The 20,852-nt window shown below is 33.5% G+C and overlaps 1 protein-coding gene across 8 annotated transcripts in view; it reads left to right on the top strand.

Moving 5' to 3' along the window:
- Positions 1 to 17,037, top strand: part of ODF2L (outer dense fiber of sperm tails 2 like) — a 34,525-nt gene extending 17,488 nt beyond the window's left edge. For 6 of the 8 annotated variants that reach the window (XM_033114316.1, XM_033114314.1, XM_033114311.1 and 3 more), the window contains 8 exons: positions 1,115 to 1,224; positions 2,253 to 2,388; positions 6,236 to 6,346; positions 7,627 to 7,731; positions 11,401 to 11,486; positions 11,569 to 11,731; positions 14,070 to 14,195; positions 16,474 to 17,037. In XM_033114316.1, the coding sequence (XP_032970207.1) occupies positions 1,115 to 1,224; positions 2,253 to 2,388; positions 6,236 to 6,346; positions 7,627 to 7,731; positions 11,401 to 11,486; positions 11,569 to 11,731; positions 14,070 to 14,195; positions 16,474 to 16,602 (966 nt within the window). In that variant the 3' untranslated portion in view covers positions 16,603 to 17,037. Of the gene's footprint in view, positions 1 to 1,114; positions 1,225 to 2,252; positions 2,389 to 6,235; positions 6,347 to 7,626; positions 7,732 to 11,400; positions 11,487 to 11,568; positions 11,732 to 14,069; positions 14,196 to 15,422; positions 16,030 to 16,473 lie in introns of those variants that run through there. The other 2 variants (XR_004423858.1, XM_033114312.1) reach the window with 2 other exon arrangements.
- Positions 17,038 to 20,852: the final 3,815 nt, after the last annotated feature.

The raw sequence follows: 20,852 nt of genomic DNA, 5'->3' as shown, positions 1-20,852 counted from the left end.
AAGCCGTAGAGTGCCTCTTTAAGTGAAAAGGTGAAAGTTCTTGACTTAAGTCATTTTATTATCTCACATCATCACAAGAAGGGTGCAATAAAATAGAGAGAGAGAGAGAGAGACCGACCACATTCACATAATTTTTATTACAGTATATTGTTATAATTGTTCTATTTTATTGTTGTTTAATCTCTTACTGTGCCTAATTTGTAAATTAAACTTTATCATAGATATGTATGTATATATAGGAAAAAAACGTTATATATGTAGGGTTTGGTACTACTAGCATTTTCAGGCAGCTGCTGAGCGTCTTAGAACATATTCCCTGCAGATAAGGACGACTACCGTACTTCTGGGTCTTCTTATTAGTAATGATTGGCACGGTTGTCATTCCAGTGAGTTTGTTTTCTGTACAGTGTAGACGGGGTGTACAATGGCTCTGTAGCTCACTAGGTGGATTTGTAAAGAGCCGATTCATTTGACATTTATTAAAGTCTGCTGTATGCCAGGTCCTATTCAAGGGCCTAGCAATGAACAAAACAGACAAAAATCTCTACTTCTGCAAGCTCACATTCAAGGTGGATAAGCCACCACTACCACTGTCATCTCTGCTGACAGTAACAGTGTTTGGAGGCCAATGGGGTGACCTCTACAAAGCAGCCTGACATCATTATAATAGATATATAAGGCTGCATTTGTAATGCTACGGAATTATGGAATTGTAGGTAGTTTCTATGTATACCAGTGGGCTTTTTTCTCTGATGCTTATGTGGTTGTTAGTATTTTCTATATAGAGAATACAAAATGAAAAGTTTAGTAAATAGAAAGGGAATTATCTTCGTTAATTATGAAACATTGTTTGAAAATAGTTACAGCAACATCCTTAAAATGTTAAGGTGGAACTGCTACTATGTACACATAAAATAATAGTAACATAAAGATATTTAAGTTTACTTTAAAACTTTCCTATATTCAGAGTTGTAATTGTACATTGAATATTTTTATAACAGAAGTTCCATACTTTATAGGATGTTTCCTTGTTTATAATATATTTGTGTTTAGGGCCATGAAAAAAACCAAAGTGTTATTAAATTACAAGATGAGTACTTTATGTATTTTTTAGGAAGCCAAGTTGTCTGAAGCAATTTCAGCTTCCAATGCCTGGAAAAGTCATTATGAGAAAATTTTAATAGAAAAAACTGAATTGGAAGTTCAGATAGAAACAATGAAAAAGTAAGGAAAAAAATAGTGAATAATCAGTGTTTTCAGTTCTTTCCTCTGAGTGGTTTGTATTTTGGTTCTTCTGGATTGCATGCATTAAAGGTGGTGTCTATATGATTTGATAGTTTTCTATTTATAATTCTGTAAACTTTTCTTTCTAAAAATACAGTAAAAATGATTACCCATTAAAATGCATTTGTGTTCATATTTTGAAATTTTGAACTTGTTAGTATTTGGTATTTGAGTGTGTGTTATCTATTATTTGCAATAAATGTTAAAACTAATTTAGTCTTAAAATGGAAGTGATATTTCTCTACTGATCAAGAATATGTTGATCAGTATATATAACAAGTAAGAATATATAACAGAGTTTTTAATAAAAGTGTAAATGCTTTTGAAATCCTAAAAATTATTGTTACTTAAAGTACTTTAAATACATAACAGAGAAAATTGATAAAAATACATACATGTTGTGCTTTGAAATTTATTATTAATAAGCTAACAATGAATCCTGACTATTCGCTTTTAAATACCTTTTCTATTAGGTTGGTGCAAAAGTAATTGTGGTTTAAAAGGCGAAAAATAATTGCAAAAACTGCAATTACTTTTGCACTAACCTAATATATATTCTCTTCAGTGTTATTATTGAAAACTAGCATATGTAATTTGCTTCTAGAGATTAGTTATTGCCTCACTTGATCCTTTTACTTAACCTTGTTCTGCAATTTTGTGTGTGTGCATGTGTGTAAATGAGAGAGACAGACAGACATACCTATGGGTGATAGTTTAGATGTTTTATTGAATAACAAAGAGAATGTTGTGTAATTTTTTCATTGGCATCATCAATGTGTAGTTATTTTTAATTAAGGTTACTTAGGTAGTAACTTTATATAGATAACTGCTTCCTACTTCCCTTGTTCTATAAGTGCTATTAATTTTCGAAACAGTTCACCCTACCAAAATAATTTCAGAAACATACTTAAAATGTATTATTTAAATGAAAATTTCTATGGCTGTTACAAAATATTTATTTTACAAAGGCAAATCATTAATCTTTTGGAAGACTTGAAGAAAATGGAAGACCATGGGAAAACTTCATGTGAAGAAATTCTTAGAAAACTTCACTCAATTGAAAATGAAAATGAAACTCTGAATCTCGAGAATACAAAATTAAAGGTACTAAGTATTTGTGTGCCAATGTGTGTATGTATTGTGTAATGACAACTTAGTCTACTTAGTAAAAGTAGCTTGAAATAACAGCATGTTTAGAATATGCTCTTGTATAATTTTGTTTTTACGTTTCTCAGAGTATTAAAGTATCATTGTAAGAGAAAACGTGTATCTATACACACACACACATATTTGTGTATAGATTTTTAAATGTTTACGGTTGTATACACAGATGGATGTTAAAATTATTTTCAGCAATATTAAGTAAGATTTATGAAGTTGAATAACTCTCTTTGTCTCAACTGAAAAAAAGTTTATTTACTCTCCAATTTTAGCAGTTAAGTGAATCATCCAAAATTACATTAACTTTAATGCATAAAATTATTTCTAGGTGTCATGGCTACAATATGATAGAACTTCAGGCCTGGTCTGTTTGAAACCAGCAAGTATGTTCTTGGCTGCTTCATAACCAAAAAGAATTTTCCAACTTAATCAAATTCAAAGGGTAATTGGTTTGTATGTGTTCCAGAGAAAAGATGGGAAAGAAGTTTTTATATTTTCTGAGAAAAAAGATATTTGAGTTCTCAATCAGAGGTGCATGTAACCAGATGAAACTTGACTAAAAGCTGTGGCATCACTTGCAGTTCCATAATATTATTTTTGGAGGACAGTAAATAGAAGACAGAAAAGAATCTTTTTATGTGAGAGAAGGCCAGAGTTGGCAGTTCAGGGCTGATATGGCATCAGATAACCTAGCCTCTTTTTAGCTTTCGACTCTGCCATTCCTGGGTTGTGATGCTCGTCCTCATGATTTAAAATGGCAGCTGGAGCTCCAGCCATTGTAGCCAAGTTTGAATCAACTAGATGGAGGGGGGAAAAAGTTAGATTATCTCCTTTTTTTTTCCCATCTCCTCCCGTTTAGGGAGACTTCTGAAAGTTCCATACCACTCGTCTACTTCTTTTGGTATATGCCTCCACATAGCTGCAAGGGAGACTAGGGAATGTAGTCTACTAGTTACCCTGAACTCTAGCCAAATAGGAATACTCATTATTTCTTGCCATTTGTTCATGTTTTCCTATATCTATTCCTGTAGTTTGACTACTGTTACAGTTTGGAATGTGATTTTTCTCAATATTTAAACCCTACCTTTCCTTTAAAGTTCAGTTCTAATGTTATTCCCACCACCCCCCCAAGCTCCAAAACTTCTCATTTAGGATAAAATTCTCCTTATAAACTCCCATCTTTGTATGCACAGGATATCCAGGGAAGGTATGACATATACTTAGCTCTCAATGAATATTTATTGAATGAATACTTAAAATGTTTTATCTAGGAAGAGGAAGCGATTTTATTTATTATGTTTATTTTCTTAATTTTTTTGATATCCTTCAGAGAGAAAGGATTAGAAGCATATTTCATTAATTATAAATCTAACTTTTAATCACATGGTAATAGAACTAATTTTAAATTACATTGGTATAGACTCATTGAGTTAATGTTTGCATCTTATCATATTCTATTATAATAATGCAGAAGCAGGTACTTTTAATGCATTATTCTCTGGATTTTGTTTAAGGAAAAAAAATCTAGGTATGTTTGGCAAATGTTATTTACCATGTAAAATTGCATAGATGTTATATTTTGTGGCTTTTAATTACTTTAGAGTAATTTCAGATTTTATAATTTCAAATGAAAAAGAAGCTAGCTGATATTGCTTTCAAAGTCCAGTGGTCTCTATTGAAAACAGCAAAAGTTTATTTGGAGGGTTATAAAGTTCTATTTATTTACCAAAGAAAGTTGGAAAACCAAAAAGGGACAAAAGGAAAAATTTAAAAATCACCTGTAACCTCACAACAAAGATAAATAAAGTTACTATTTTAGCATATATATTTTTGGAGGGACTTTGGACTATTTCCAGAGTTTTGCTATTATAAATAAAAATGTGGGTAGCTTCTTTTAGTCTCTTTGCATATCTATTTTCTTAGGATAAAGTTCTAGAAGTGGAATTATATGCTCAAAAGGAGGCCCATTTTTGATGTTAGTGTTAATGCATTTCCAAATTACCCACTATAAATGGGCAATTTTAAAACCAGTCTCTCCAGATTTGATCGATGACCTCATCTAGTGTTGGGCCTTTAACTATTATCTATATCCTGGAGGTTTTCAAATTTATATCTCTAGCCTAGACCTTTGTCCTGAATCCCATATATTCTTGCCTCTTAAATCTTTTCAGGGGTCTATCGCATTTTGGAGATATATATATACTGGGGGTGCCAAAAAATGTATACACATTTTAAGAAAGGAAAACTGTATTAAAATTGTAATACTCAATATATACTAATAACAAAAGATGAATGTAAATCATGTTTGACATCTGCAATTACAAGAGGTGCTAAAGTGTGTGTGTGTGTGTGTATATATGTATCTGTAGATCCACATATATATACACATATACATATATATGTACACACACACACTATATATATGTATATGTGTATATATATGTGGATCTACAGATAGTCAGTGCCTCTGCTTGCAAGATATGCAGAAATGTGAGAGACTCCCAACAGAAGCCATAATGTGTATGTGACACATATGATACACATTATGACTTCTGTTGGGAGTCTCTCACATTTCTGCATATCTTGCAAGCAGAGGCACTGACTATCTGTAGATCCAGACCATCATTTCGAGGATTGTTGTTTAGAGAAAGAAAGGAAGATAGCAAAGCTTGCTTCCAAATGCTTGGAAGATAGCAATATTTTCTTCTACCAAAGGATAGGCATGCTTAGCTTGTTATAAAAGATTTGATTGATTTCCCTCAACTCAGCATTGCTCCTCCGTAATGCATCCCATTACCTATATAGGTGTCATCTGGTCCTCTTTATGTTGCCGTTTGGGAACTGGGGTTTAGGAAGCTAATACAAATGCTGCTATATGGCTACTGCTACTGCTGGGGGTAATGAAGTCCTCAACTCTGAGTCTCATTTCTTCTGCTAGTATCCATGAAACTATACTAGACTAATTTGTAAACTTGTAGGGTAAAATCTCAGTTCCTTACAGTTCTTGATATCTTCTTTTGATTTTATGCTTGGTAGGGTTGTTGTTATCCTACAATCAAATACGATTTTCTGTGAAAATTTTTGTAATTTTATTTTTTTTATTTTTAATAAACATAAAAAATAGTATTGAATGGTGGCAAATAATCTATTTTTTTTCTCATAAACAGTTGTCTTATTACCATTATTTAGTGAGCCATATTTTCTCCATTGATTTAAAAATCTGAGTTTGAGCTTTGTCATGTACTAAATATAATTTTAGTGCATTTTTTTTCTCTTCCATCAACCTGTATATTCTTATATTAGTATCTTAGTTTTAGTTTTTTATACATTTTAATGTCTAATAAGCACTGAGATTCTCCACTTAGTGTTGTTTAAAATTTTTATTAGACTTATTTTTTTCCATATGAATTTTAAATCATTTTGTCATATCCCCCTTCCCCAACTGTTATACTTTTGGTTGGAATTGCACTAAAGTTTTATCGATTTTGAAAACACTGATATATTAGTAGCATTGAGTCTTCCCATAAAAGAACGAGGTCTATTTTCCAGTTTTTTTTTTTTTTTTAGTCAGTAAAATTTGAAAGATTTAAAAATATGTCTTCCATAATTCTTTTAAGGTTGTTTATAAGTATTACTAACTTTTTGAAATTCCTAAATTTTTAGATGGTGTTATATGCAATCAAAAATAGTTATTAACTTTGTTGATAAATGAATTATGTTTTTATAATTCTATAGCTCTGGAATATGAATGAATTTTAATGATTTATAATATTTATATATTTCTTGCTAGACTACACTTGGTGCTTTGAAGGAGGAGGTGGTTTCTGTTGAAAATGAACTCTTAGAATTGGAAGAAGTAGAAAAAGAACAGAAAACCCTTATTGAAGAGTATAAAACTCAGGTGACCACTGCATTTATTTTAATGTTTGCTAAATTTGGTAAACAATTTAAAACACTGCATTTGTTTATGATCTACATAAACAGGATTAAAGAAAGGTGGAGCTATTATTTTGTGAGAGAATATGACATGTCCCAACTATTTCTTAGGGTCCCAAATACTTTTATAAATAGGTGATTCTGCTGATTCCTGACTCAAACATTGCCCGTGTTATGTGTTGGATATTCCTAAAAGTAGATCTAAAATTAATTTCATAGATGTAATATGAGCTTTAAAGTATTACCTAGCTAATTTTGATTATATTTGTTGGTCATCTTGTACATGGTATTAATTTAGGATAATGACTTCCAGAGTCATTAAAGCCCAATACTCCATTTTTCTAAATGAATGAAGAAAGTATAATTCAGACTTCCTCCCATGAAAGGCCTGGAAAAGAACATGTGACAATATAGATGGAATAGAGCATGTGTTCAGTAATAATTTATAGAAAAGCTTATGTTTTCGAAATGTAGTATTCAAGAAAAACTTCATGAGACGGGTTTGGATTTATGCAGGTCCATGAATGATGCGTAACAAATTGGGCAATAAAGGGTTTGATTTTACTAGAAGAGAATATTTGAATTAAAGAATAATGAACTAAAGGTAAAAGCTTAAGGGCGGCATAGTGTAAGTAAGTAGGAAGACGTTACATCTGGATGGTTTGGATGGGAAAATGGAGTTGAGATGTCTAGTATCATATTGCAGTCACCTAGGCCAGAGGTGAGAATGGAGCCTGTGTTGGACTATATGGCACTATGTATTGAGAGTGTCATCTGGGTCTCCCAGGTGGCTGTTTGGTTTAATACCTTAGTAAGAATATTTTGGGTGAGTTACCATATTCTAGGCTCTGGGCCTTGTATAAAATGCTCAGTTATTTTTTGAGCAGATTTTGATTTGGAAGGTAAAATAATTGGTATGGGAGCTAGTTTGAACCAGAAGTTTATTCTTTAACGTGACATTGACCTGCAAAGGAAGATCTCTCAATATTCAGAGTCAAGTGAAGAGTCTAGAAGTGATGCTGGGTAAAGACAGGTAAATCCTAAAAGGACTGTGTATCAGAGGATAGCCTTAAGTGATTCCCATATTTAAAGAAGGAACAACATAAGACAAACATAGTGAGCGTATTGATAGGGAAATAATGATTTGTTTAAAATTGAAAATTTAAATATTTAGCCTTTTATTTCATATTATGGTCCTAAAAATAAAATAACGCATGTTACTCTAATAATATATATTATTTTCAGATACAAACATTGCAAGAAGCAGCTGAAATTGTAAAAAGCAGATGTGAAAATTTGCTAAGTGAAAATAACCTGATAAGAACAAACAAAAATAAGGAATTAGAGAAGGTAAGTCTGACATTTTAAATAATAAAAAAATTTATTTACATTTTATACTTTGTGAATATTACATAAATTCTTTCATTGTGGTCATTTTCTCTAGTTTAGACCTAGCCATTATCTCTTCTCAATTCCTGTAGGAGTTTGTTTTCTGAGGAAATAATGTTTCTTCCAGGCTTGAAATGGTGTTCGTGTGATTGTTTCTTCACTTTTTACTTAATATTTGGAAAATAGCATAAATGTTTAATTTTTCTTATTCAAGAGCAGACTTAAATGGCTCAAAAAAATGATTGTCACTCAGCTTTATCAGCCATAAGTATGAAAACTTGAATACCTCTCATTTTTAATCCCGCCTTATTTTTCTGGTCTAAAAAAGCAAAGTAAATATTGTCTGCTAATGCTTTGTTGGAAGAAAAATAATAGCATAAAAAAACCATCATTTTCTTTTTTTCACCCTATTGCAACAGAATGAGGGGAAGGCCAGTATTGGCAAGTTACGATGTTTTTGTGAATGTTTTTAAGTTTTTAAATGAAACCGCATCCCTTTTTCGGTCTTTTCATGTTGTTTGGTAAGAAAGCAGTGAAAGTTGTAGGATGATAACTCTTGGCTGGAGGAGTCATGGGATGTAACTGTTCAGTTTCAGCTGAGTGTAATAAGGTGACTGTCTCTGGGTTTTCTCCACATCTTGGCCTGAGAAGTTCAAGTGAGGTACAATGTGAAGAAGAGGTCAGCCACTGCAGGCAATCTGCTGGTTATGCAGAGATAAAGATAACCCATTAAAAGTGCAACTTATTACTTTTTTAGAATTATTGTTCACCTATTTTTAGCAGATCAGAGAAAAAAATCTTTCTCTTGGTCTCTGTTTCATGAGACATACCCATGCAAACGTCTCCTCTTTTACTAGGCAGTGCTGTAAATAAAAGCCTACTTAAAAATCCTGTTCAAAAGGCAGATGGGGCAGCAGCCTGTGTTTTTCAGATACTATAAGGTCACTTACAGTTTTCTTACTGGTATTAAACCAGAAAAGTCATTTTTTTTTTAAATGAAATTCTTCCTTTTAGCTTTCAATTGTTTTAAATCTCCTGGTTTTCTCATGGGCTCTTCGATGTTTGGGGTCTCAGAGGTATGCTTTGTTCTAGTTTTATCTCTCAGGATTAAGAATGCCAGATGTTACGTAGTAGCTCTAGGTGTTTCCTGTGTCAGGGAAAGAGGCAAGCTCTTGTTTTCCATCCCTATGAACATCCTAAATGCCATGTCTGAGTATTTTTCCTTAATTAACATGACAAGCAAATCTTAGGGTTTTTTCTTGTCACTTCCCCAAAAAGTGCTATAAGTGAGGAACTGTAACAGCCGAAGAGATTAATATAGATACAATTAGAGAGATTTGCTTCATAATAACATTAATGATCAAATAGTCTACTGAGGACTGATGCTATTAGCTATCTTGAAATAATGTATAGTAAACCCCACCAATTTGAACTAAGATGAGAGCAGCAAGGCTCTTCTAATTGAAATATCTGAGTTATAAGATTGAATGACAAAAAGTGACAATTACTTTAGGTTGATGGCTGGGTACCATACCAGCTTTATTAGTAACATCTATGCTTGAATGTAAATGATAGGATTCAAAACGTTTGCTTCCTAAGTACCATGTTTCCCTGAAAATAAGACCTAGCCAGAGACCATCAGCTCTAATGTGTCTTTTGGAGCAAAAATTAATATAAGACTCAGTCTTATGTTATATAAAACCCGGTATTATATTATATTATACCCGGTCTTATATTATATAAAACCCGGTCTTATATTAAAATAAAACCAGGTCTTATATTAATTTTTGCTCCAAAAGACGCATTAGAGCTGATGGTCCGGCTAGGTCTTATTTTCGGGGAAACACCGCAGGTTAAACATTCTCCTTGCAAGCTAATATTACTATATTCATTTACTCAAAAAACTTGTTGAAAACTAGTAAAGTCCAGCTACTTTTGAGTTATATGCAGAGTCTAACATTGCTTATTCATATTTATTTGTTAGAAGCATTTTATTTAAAACCATTAGACCTAAAATATGTATTATATTATAAGAGTATCTAGTATTTGAGATAGTAAAAACATTAATGCTAAATGTGTGATCTTGCACTTATTTCCTTAATGCTACAACTCAGATGAGGGGTCAGATGGAGTCTCATCTGAAGGAGTTAGAGCACGTCCGCGATTCCTTGACGGAGGCTGAAAGGAGGCTTCAGGAGTGTCAGGAGAGTCTGCAGCACTACAAGGGCAAATATGCAGACCATGCGCGCACCGTTAGGGAGCTTCAGGGCCAGGTGTCCCGCCATCATTCTGATTTTTGCTAGATGTGTTAAAGTAACGCTTTGGAATGATTTCACCAGCTGACGGCACTTACGTCAGGGCTTGAATTTTTTTTTTTTTTTCACTCCCATCTAAATCAGTTGACAAAAATGTCAGTTTTCTGCAAATACTGTAATATTATTTTGCAAGCTATTCTTTTAGCATTTTATAGTAAAAATGGTAACCAAAATTGTTGATTTAGTTTATTCATACGAATCTATATTTAGACATATGAAGACATGGTAATAGCAGGAGAGAAGGAGCAATGCTATGTTTACTATATTGTAAACATCTTACAATTTGTAATTTATCTTACAAAAATTAGAATTTATTTTAATTAGAATTGTACATCAAGCTTATTTGCATTATTTGCAGTTGTTTTCTTTGGCATAAACTTTTTTCTCCATTAGAGCAGGGATCATGGGTGCCAGGTTTATAGCCATCTTCTAATTCAATGCCTAAGCACATAGTAAGCACTTAACACATATTTTTAAATTAAGTATTCTGTTTTGCACAGAAGCATGTCCAAGGATGGTAGCAAGTTTTTTCTTTATTTGCAAAACGATTTTAGTAATGGTTTCCTGTCTTTCTTCCAAAAGTAGCCTAGATTTTAATTTTGAAATGCACCCTGTTTTTAAAAACATACAAACAAACCTTTGCTGAATTTAAATTCCTGAGAAGAGCTTTTTCTAGGAAAATGTCAAATTATGTAGATAACCTAAGTTACTAATTGAAATTATGAGAATTTTTTTTTTATTTGAAGGCTTCTAAAACTATTCAAACATAGCTTTTGAAGCAATGGGAAGAACATTCTGTCTTGGCATGGACAAGTGTGTCTTCGGTTGGTTTCCTTGTTAATGAATTTGCTTTGCACAAATATAGTTCTTACTCACAGTTACAACTTCACAATATTCAATTATCAGTTACTATGTAAGTGAAGCAAAATATAAGAGCAACCTTAAATATTCTACAATAGGAGAATAATACTGTTTACAGTCTTCACAGTTATTTAATAAAATAAATGTCCTTTTTCGATAAAATGTTTTTCAGAATGTCTTAATTGCCATTTTTCAGAATAATATGTAGTAGATGATTTGCCACGAGGCAGGCTAGTTTTTTTTTTTTTTTTTTTTTTTTTTTTTTTTTAATTTAACCAGGAATTTAAGAACTTGTATTTTAACAATGTGATTTCTTGGTGTCTCTCTGTGTATGAGTAATAATAAGATTTATACTTTCTTGTTTTTTATGATTATTCTAACAGTAAAGTATATAGATTTCTTTGGAAATTGATTATAAAGAAAATAACAAAGACAATTTTTTTTCTCTTTAAAGGTTGATTACAATCACAATCTTCTGACGAAGCTTTCTCTAGAAGAGGAAAATTATCTTATTCAGTTGAAGTGTGAAAACTTAAAACAGTAAGTATCAAATTGACTTAAAATTGGTGTTACATTTTTCTCTACACACAATCATTTTAAAATATATGTTTATTGTAAAAAGAAAATTAGAACAGATGGATGCAGAAAATAAAGAGCTGGAAAAGAAGCTGGAAAACCAAGAAGAATGTCTTAAGCACAGCAATCTTAAATTTAAAGAGAAGTCTGCAGAATATACAGCATTGGCCAGACAGCTGGAAGCTGCTTTAGAAGAAGGAAGAGAAAAGGTACAGATGGCCTTTATTTAGAAACTTTTTAATTAGTTTACCAAAGAGTCCTCTTTTTAAACAGACAATATCTCATCTTGCCAAACCTACAGTTATTGTTTTCATCCTGATGACAGGGTGAAGGGAGCAATTACATTTTTGTTTTTTTACCTACTTTTGCCTTTTGGAGCTAAACAGATATATTACTGGTCCAGAGTTACTTTACTTGATAATGATGATGTGGCAGGGTTAAGGGCAGAGATGGAAAACACTTTGAAGGAGTGCCCCACCCCCCACCCTTTTTTAATAAAACCACAGCAAATATGGAAATTATTGAATGTTTTGGTTTTGGTCAGAATTCAGTGAGCTGTAAAACTCAACTCCCTTTTGGCAAATATTGTTGTATCAGTAAATACATGCAAGAATTAAATTCCAGTTAAATCCATTGGGTTAGCAATTAATAAATGTCTCTACTAGTCCTTGAGATGCAAAGGTAAATAAGACCTGTCCTCAACTCTCATGATACTCATAGTCCAGTAGGAGATAACATGTGGACAAACACATGCCATCCAGCATGTAAGTGCTACAACAGAGGGAGGGTACAGGTGATTCAACCTGGGGTTGAGGAGAAATGATTCAGGAAGATCTCAAAGAGGAGGGAAATTTATCAAATGATTTGAAAATGTAATCTTGAAAAGACACGAGGGCTTTGGAGTCCAGCAGGAATTGGATTTGAATTCTGTCTCTGGCACATCATAGCCTGACCCAGGAGAAGTAACTTCTCTAAACTTTTGTTGCTTAATTGGTAAAATGGGGATGATGAGTTTCCTCATAAGAATGAATGATGCTAAAAAGAGATCGTCTATGCCCTGATGACTCTCAGATATATACCTCCACTCCAGTCTTCTTTCTCCCCTGAAATCTAGACTCATATATTCTACTTATTTGACATGTCCGCTTGACAGAGGCATCTCAAACTTAATATGTCCAACACCAAATTCTGAATCTTTCTCTCTAAACTCTCTCTACCCATGGTCTTTCTCAAGCTCGTGCATGGCAATTCCACAAGAGTCAGAAGAAATCTGATATCCTTGAAATGTACCTCTCTATCACCAGTGTCATATATAAATATATATGTGTGTGTGTGTGTGTGTGTGTGTGTGTGTGTGTATTTTTAATTTGTTTAAACTCTGGGAAATCAATCTAAATTGACACTGAAGGACACATCATCGAATAAAGGCTAAGTAGTAAAATGTACTGCCAGTGGTAGAAATGTAATCCAGATTTCTCAGCGCCGCCAACCTTTGGGAGGAAAATAAGTGACTTTCATCTTGAGTTCAGCCTTAGTGGACTTTGGAAATACTAAGTGCTCTCAGATTCCTGTTCAGAACTGTGTAGAGTCCCCAGAGATGTGTCTGCCCTCTGTTTTCTCTCCTGCTGCAGTAGAATATGGGGCTATCTCTAGTTCCTGCCCCATGAGGTGAGCTGTCACTGCACTGTCATAATTGTCATACTGAGGGATGATGAAGGCCATGGATATTTGTTCCGAGGCCTTTTTCTCTCACAGCTTCAGATTCTGCCAGCATCCTTCCCTCACAATCGCCCTTAGAATTTGCACACAGACACGTTTGTAAATCATTTTATAAAAACTGAGAACTGGGTCCATAGGCGTTACATTACAAGACAGTCCTTCCCACCAGCTCTTTGCTCCTTAACTAGTCCCTGCCTCCACTCTCATGCTTGTGGCTAAACTCAACATTCTTGGAAATAGGCTCCCATATGTCTGAATCCTTCGATGAACATAGCTCAGTTAGACTTTCTACGAAAATAAGCAATCAGAGAACTACGAAAACTCGAATTCAGACCACTTTAGAAGTGAATGAATGAAAAATCAGTCCCTTTTGTGTGTGTATGTGAAGTGTATATATCACCTGCCCTGCCCCCAATCCTTTCCATCCAAGTCTGTAATCAGCATTTAATGACAACTCTCTATGTTCCACCACCACTCTAGACACCATGGTGAATATAAATACCGTGAAACATGGTAATTGGTCTCAGTAGGTTATAAAAATATAATATTGGGGAAAACATCTGCCTATAATCACACAGCACTAGAAATGCATACACCTCTTTCATCTCAAGCTAATTTTGCAGATACTTATACTACAAAGAAAAGTATATACACTTATACTATGTCCTTCCTTAACATAGGACGTCTAAACATTTTTTAATTAAATTGCCTAGCATCCAATTAATATCTAGTTGGAAAAAAGATATACAGTATAACTATGTCAAGGCTTTAAATCATACTTTAAAGGAAGTGCATGTAGTTACTTTACTCTTTTAATGAAAATTACAGGTTTCTGAAGAAATAGAGAAAATGTCATCTAGAGAGAGAGCTTTACAAATTAAAATATTAGATTTGGAAGCTGAGCTTCGAAAGAGAAATGAAGAACAAAATCAACTTGTTTGCAAAATAAACAGTGTAAGTATTAGTATGCCTTAATGTATTTTCATAAAAAATAAATTAGCATTTAATATTCTTACCGTTTTAGTTTACTTAAACAGTTAAGGTATAAAAGGAAGGGAATCAGGACTATTGCTTTACTGATAATATTAAAAATAACAAATTATATAAGTCGCAAAACTTAAAACTTTCAGGATTATGCCAAAGAATTATTATCCTCGTCTAGCTTCTGTTACATTTCCCCCAAAGTCTCATCAGAGCCTTTCCCTACATACTACTTTTGCATGACAGCTGCTTAATGAAAGTTACAGATATAATCTACTTATTTTCTTTCTGGTATGAACTTTTCATTTTGTAAGATAAACATAATTTAAACTATTGTTATGAGTTAGATCTTGATATCTGTCTTGACTAATGAATATTATATTTTAGAAAGTTGGCATTAAGTAAATATTCAGTATTGTTATATTTGCATATGAAGTGGATGCTTTTGTCTACTCAGCCATAAAATGAGAAAACCAAATTGGCTGTGTTTAATTAGTCTTCTAATGTTTTTTCCTAAATATTCATGTATTAGCCAATTGGCACATTATGAAAGTTAGCACTAGTCGTGACTAAATTACTTGAAAGCTCTCTACTTAACAGTGACATAGAAAATAATGATACTTTATTTTTTCCGGGAGCCAGAGACTCCATGAAAACTAATTTTTCATTCCCATGTGTCTAAAAGTTGAAAATCTGAGATTCAAAAGTTAAATGATTTTTGGCATGCGATATTAGTTTAATTTTATCACCATCAAAAGTTCCATGGCAATTTAATCAGAACAAAATATTTTTCACTTTTAATTTAGCACAGGCTTTCCCTTTATTTCTAAACTATTTTTTTTACTCACCATCAGAGTTGCTAATATTGTAAATATGTGTGATGTTCTTTGTGTAATTAAAGCTTCTGAAAAAATAACATAAATACACTAAGATGAGACGGGTGTTGCTATAGTGCTCCTAGTACTTGGCTAAAACTGCCAAAACAAATAGGTGTAAGATTTGATGTTTAATTAAACCTGACCATTTTTACAGTAGTAAAAATCTAGCATTCTAAGCATAGATTTAGACTGCTGAAAAATGAGTTTATGTATTCCGTCCCTCCCAGGGGACAGTTCAGTGGACAGTTCAGTGTTTTATATACATGCCTGAGCATCCTGAGAGCCAGTCTAATAATTGCTTGTACCGTGGTGTCTTCCACAGGCCCTGGAATAGTATTAATAGCACACCTCTTCTGATTTTTTTGTCCAAGTGTTCCAGTCGGGGGCAGAGTGGATGCACAGATCCAAGGGGGACCTCAGCAGTTTAACTCAGGCCAGCCTTACTGAAATGTAAAATGTCTTTGGAATCTTATGTATTATCCTAAAATCTTGATTTTTCCCGACAACATAAGTGGGTTTGTATTAATATTTTCCCTCCAAATTGTTGAGTAAAATTGATTTCCACAAAGATTCATCATATTCATTCTGTGACTGTGTAGTCAAACCTAGCACACTTCTTCACATCACCCCACTTCCCTTGAGGGGCGTCACTCAGTTTCAGAAGGCGTCAGGTGCTACTGAACACCTGATAGGAAGGAAAGAAAAGATTTTTCTTCATAAGGTGCCTACATTTTAGTTGGAAGTTAAATGATATTTGCGGCCTAGCTAAAGTGTTTTCAGTGAACAAATCTACTTGGGAATTTATATGCAACTGAATATTTTTAAAACTATATAGGTTTTTAATTTTTTTCCTCAGATAAAGAACATTTATAATATTAAGAGTTCTTTTTATTTCTAACGGATTCAAAAAATAAAATGTTTATATTACTAAAACTAGAATTCTGTCAATTTTAAGACAATAAAAGTCATTTTTATGGTATAAAATATAAATTTTTTAGGCAGAGAATATGGCAAAAACCAGTATTAAAATGTATCATGTTAAATGTAAGAGAAATTAATTGTGATAGTTTTAAATAAAACCCATTTATTAAGTTAATCATGTTAAATATGTAATAATTTGGGGCTAAGTGAATGTATATGAAAATTAACTATATCATAGTAGAGATCAACCATGTATGTGCTTTAGTTATATTAGGTTTTAAAGAAAAGTGAGCTCTAAGATAAGTTAATAATGAACACATCAGATGTTAAGATTCTTTTCTAAAAAAAATTAAAAATTATGTAGTTAATCATTGTATATATAAATTTTATATTATGACTCTCCTTTGACATGAATGTCCTTATTGATTATATTAATTTCTTTTTTTATTTAGAAAATACAACATCAGGAAGTATGTTTGAAAGAAATACAACATAGTATTGAAAAGTCGGAGAATCAAAACGAGAGTATTAAGAATTATTTACAATTTCTTAAAACTTCTTATGTAACAATGTTTGGATAAATTGTTGAATTTATTTTCTATAAGTAGTAGGTTTTCACTGTGAGTCTAAAAGTGACTAGGTAAAAAATAAATATACTATCTGTTATACTTTATGATTCGTGGGTGGTAGTATTGGAGTTTTCTGTAAAGAGTTTTGAAACATAGTCTATTATCCAATTGAAAATTTAAAACAGGATAGATGTTAGTATTTTTTGTGCTGGATAATTTTCACTTAGCTCTGCTTTAATTTCTATTGATGTTATGTCAGTTTTTAGAATATTTTGTATACACACACAAAAGAATCCAAAATCATTCTTTGTGTGTCGGTAGCCATTGTCCAAGTGAATTTGTAATAAATCTAGGCTAATTATGAGCCAAACACATGATTTAAAATAATGTGTATAATTGTTTTACATTGTGCTGTATATATACATATTTATAAATATAATAAAGGAAATATTCTTGATATTAATTTTTAATAATGGTATAATTATATAGTTTCTAAAAATACCCAGTGCCTTGATGTACTTAATATTGTTTCAAGTATATTCTAAAATGCCATTATAATTTCTGTGAGGTTTTAAATATAGAATTTTAAGCCATAGCTATTAAATGCCAACTGATGGGGACTGATGAAAATATGTTGGCATGCTTTGTTTCTTTATAAAGAATAGGCTCTCAGGCTCTCCTATGAATTCGTAGTCTCTTTGTTCTTCATTTTATATTAGTGACTAATATTATTAGTGTAGACATTCTAAAGCCTTTGAGTTAACTACAAGATTACAGGGGAACAACTTGTCCCACCCTTTCCCATGGCTAACTCACATGAGATGATCAAAATAAGCACTCTTAATACCGAGAAGCTTTAGGATAAGGTCTTTATTTGGGGGCTGATGTGGAAGCAATACCAAGAACATGATCCCCATAATCTCCCTCCGTATGTGCCAAGGCAAGGCACTCTAAAAGAGGATGGATGTAGTTGACAAGGGATCACGTAATAGTGACTCCACTCAGACAATGGCTTGAGCTGTTTAGTCAAAAGACACTCGGGTCTCAAAAAATCTCTCAAAGAGGCAAGTTGTGTACTACTCAGTGCAGCTTGTGAACAAAGGTCAGTCTCCCCAAGGTGTTCTGTCCTCTTCTCCAATCAGAAATGAAGGCCTGCCTCTCTCTGATCCACTCCTAAGACAGCCATGTTATCTATAGGGGCTTACTTCCCAATGACCCAACTGCTTCATATTTTTCTTAAAATAGCAAAATATAGTAATTTCAGAAACTGGCCACATTTTTTGCTCAACAGTAGCTAACAATATTAGTGTTGCCTTTTTTTTTTTTTTTAAGTCATAATACTTGTGGTACTAACACACATGCTTGACCCTTGTGGTCTTTTCTTCATCTCCTAACGCAAAGAGATCCTTAAGAAATACTTAGGTGAAAGGAAACTAGAGTCCTTGAGTATTGCTCACCAGACTGTGAGCTCCTTAAGGGCAGAACTGTATCTTCTTACTCATATTTCTAGTACAGCCATTGCACAATATTTGGTATATAGTAGATACTCAGCTGATGTTTGTGGATAGATAGATGGATGAATGTTGAAAGAGGGTGGTATTCATATTCCTGTTTCCAATATGAAAAAAATGTAAGCATAGAGGTATTTACTAAGGTGGCTGTAGTACAAAACTCTTAAGATTTAAAGTCGGCATTTGAACTCGTTTTCTGATTCCAAAATGGAAGCTATGCACAGTGCTGTTTCCCTGTCGCAAGCAGTGGAAGAGCAGCAGCATTGCTATTATTATTGAGTACTTATTGTGTGCCAGACAAAGTTCTGAGTGTGGTACATGTAGTCATTCATTTAATCTTTATGCTTGATGAGATAGGTGCCATTAATTTCATTTACTTTTCAGGAAAGCAAAACAGAAAGGTTAAGTAACTTGCCCAAGGTCACACAGCTAGTAAGTGGCAGGCATCCAGAGTCTGCTCTTAACTATGACCATGCTACCTTCATATACATTTCATAAATAAAGGTAATGGGACTTTTGAACAGTCATGCATTTACCTTATCTATGAATACATTCTCTTTTTCTTTATTTTTAATTTTATCAAAGTAATTTGCATAATGGCATTTAAAAATTGGTACCTGAAATGCTTTAGATAGACTGTGGAAGGAAAAGACTACCACAAAGTCCCTAAGGTTGGTACTCAGACGCTGGTGACACAGGAAAACAAAGGAAGTTTGCCAGGCCCTAGAGGAACGTTAGCAATCTGTGCTTCACGTTTCCATGTGGAGCATTAAGCGCAAACATTGGGCTCTTCTGGAGTGTGAACCAAATTCAGCGTCAGGGAGGCGCTGGTGTCAATGCCCTGGTGTCCCCGCTTCCAGCTTCCCACTGTCTCCAAATGCCCTTGTCCTCACAGTACAACAGGCTGGCAGGGTTTCATCGTTTCTTTTTTAAGGTTTTTATTAAAATATAGCTAACATTCAACATTATATTAGTTTCAACATACAATATTATATTAGTTTCAATATAGTTATGCAACATTTATATACCTAGAGAAGTGATAACCATAAATCCAGCAACCATCTGACACTATTATGCTGTCATGACATGATCGACTATATTCCCCCCCGTGACTTATTTGTTTTCCACCTGGAAATTTGAACCTCTTATGCCTTCCATCTGCCCCCTCCCCATTTTACATTTTTCAATTTCAGGTGCACAGCATAGTGGTCAGACATTTATATAATTTAAGAAGTGATTCCCCTGACTAGTCTAGTACCCCCCTGGCACTATACATAGTTATTACTGTATTACTATGTTACTTAGGCTTTGCTTTATATCCCCATGACGATTTTGTAACTACCAGTTTCTACTTCTTAATCCCTTCACCTTTTTCATATTGCCCCCCAACACTTCCCTTCAATCACCCCAACAAATCTAGTACCACCTGACCCCATACATAGTTATCACAATATAATTGACTGTATTCCTTATGCTCTACCCTACATCCCCATGACTACTGTGTAGCAACCAATTTGTACTTTGTAATCCCTTCCCCTTTTTCACTCACCCCCAACCACCCTCCCATCTGGCAAACATCAATATGTTCTCTGTATCTCTGAGTTTGTTTCTGTTTAGTTTGTTTATTTTGTTCTTTAGATTCTACATATAAGCGAAATCATATTGTATCTGTCTTTCTCTGTCTTATACTCCACTCAGCATAATACCCTTCAGGTCCATCCATGCTACTGCAGATGGCAAGAACCCATTCCCTTCCTTGGCTGAGCAATATTCCCTTGTTTTGTGTATACCACCTCCTCTTTATCCATTCTTCCACCAACAACCACCCAGGCTGCCCCCACGTCTTGGCCATTGTAAACAGTGCTGCAATGAACAAATGGATGCACACATCCCCTCTAAGTAGCGTTTGGGTTTCTTCAGATAAATACCCAGAAGTGTGGATTACCGGGTCCTTCTTTGTCTCTTGTTATAGTCTTTGTTTTAAAGTTTATTTTGTCTAGTATAAGTATTGCTACTCCAGATTTTTTTTTAATTTTATTTCCATTTTCATGAAGTAAGTTTTGCATCCCTTTAGAAAATCCCTTGCATTTTCTTATCCATTCTGCCCTCCTATGTCTTTTGAGTGGAGCATTTAATCCATTTACATTGAAAGTAAGTGTTGATAGATATGCAGCTATTGTCATTTTATTATTCATAATTTTGATCTTTTTTTTTTTTTTCCATCTTAAAGAAGTTCCTCTAACATTCCTTGTAATACTGGTTTTGGTGGTGTAATACTGGTTTGGTGAAGTTCATACTCCTTTAGCTTTGTCTTGTCTGGGATGCACTTTATCTGTCTTTTGATTTTAAATGATAGCCTTGCTAGGTAGAGTACCCTTGGTTGTAGGTGCTTTCTTTTCATCACATTGAATATTTTGGGCCAGAAACTTCTGGCCTGCAGTTTCTGTTGAGAAATCAGCTGACAATCTTATGGGAGTTCCCTTATAAGTTACTAGTTGCCTTTCTCTTGAGGCTTTTAGAATTCTCTCTTTGTCTTTAACCTTTGCCATTCTAATTATAATGTGTCTAGGTGTGGGTCTGTTTGGGTTCATCTTGTTTGGAACTGTCTGCACTTCCTTGGACTTGTATGTCTATTTCCTTTGCCAGGGTAGGAAAGTTTTCAGTCATTATTTCTTCAAATAGGTTCTCAATTCCTTGCTTTCTCTCTTCTTCTGGTACCCTATGGTGCAAATGTTGGTACACTTGATGTTG

Source organism: Rhinolophus ferrumequinum, chromosome 9 (assembly GCF_004115265.2).
Source record: "Rhinolophus ferrumequinum isolate MPI-CBG mRhiFer1 chromosome 9, mRhiFer1_v1.p, whole genome shotgun sequence".
NCBI lineage: Eukaryota > Metazoa > Chordata > Mammalia > Chiroptera > Rhinolophidae > Rhinolophus > Rhinolophus ferrumequinum.
Note: the sequence above shows the minus strand (reverse complement) of the source record. Positions and strands in the feature narration are given on the sequence as shown.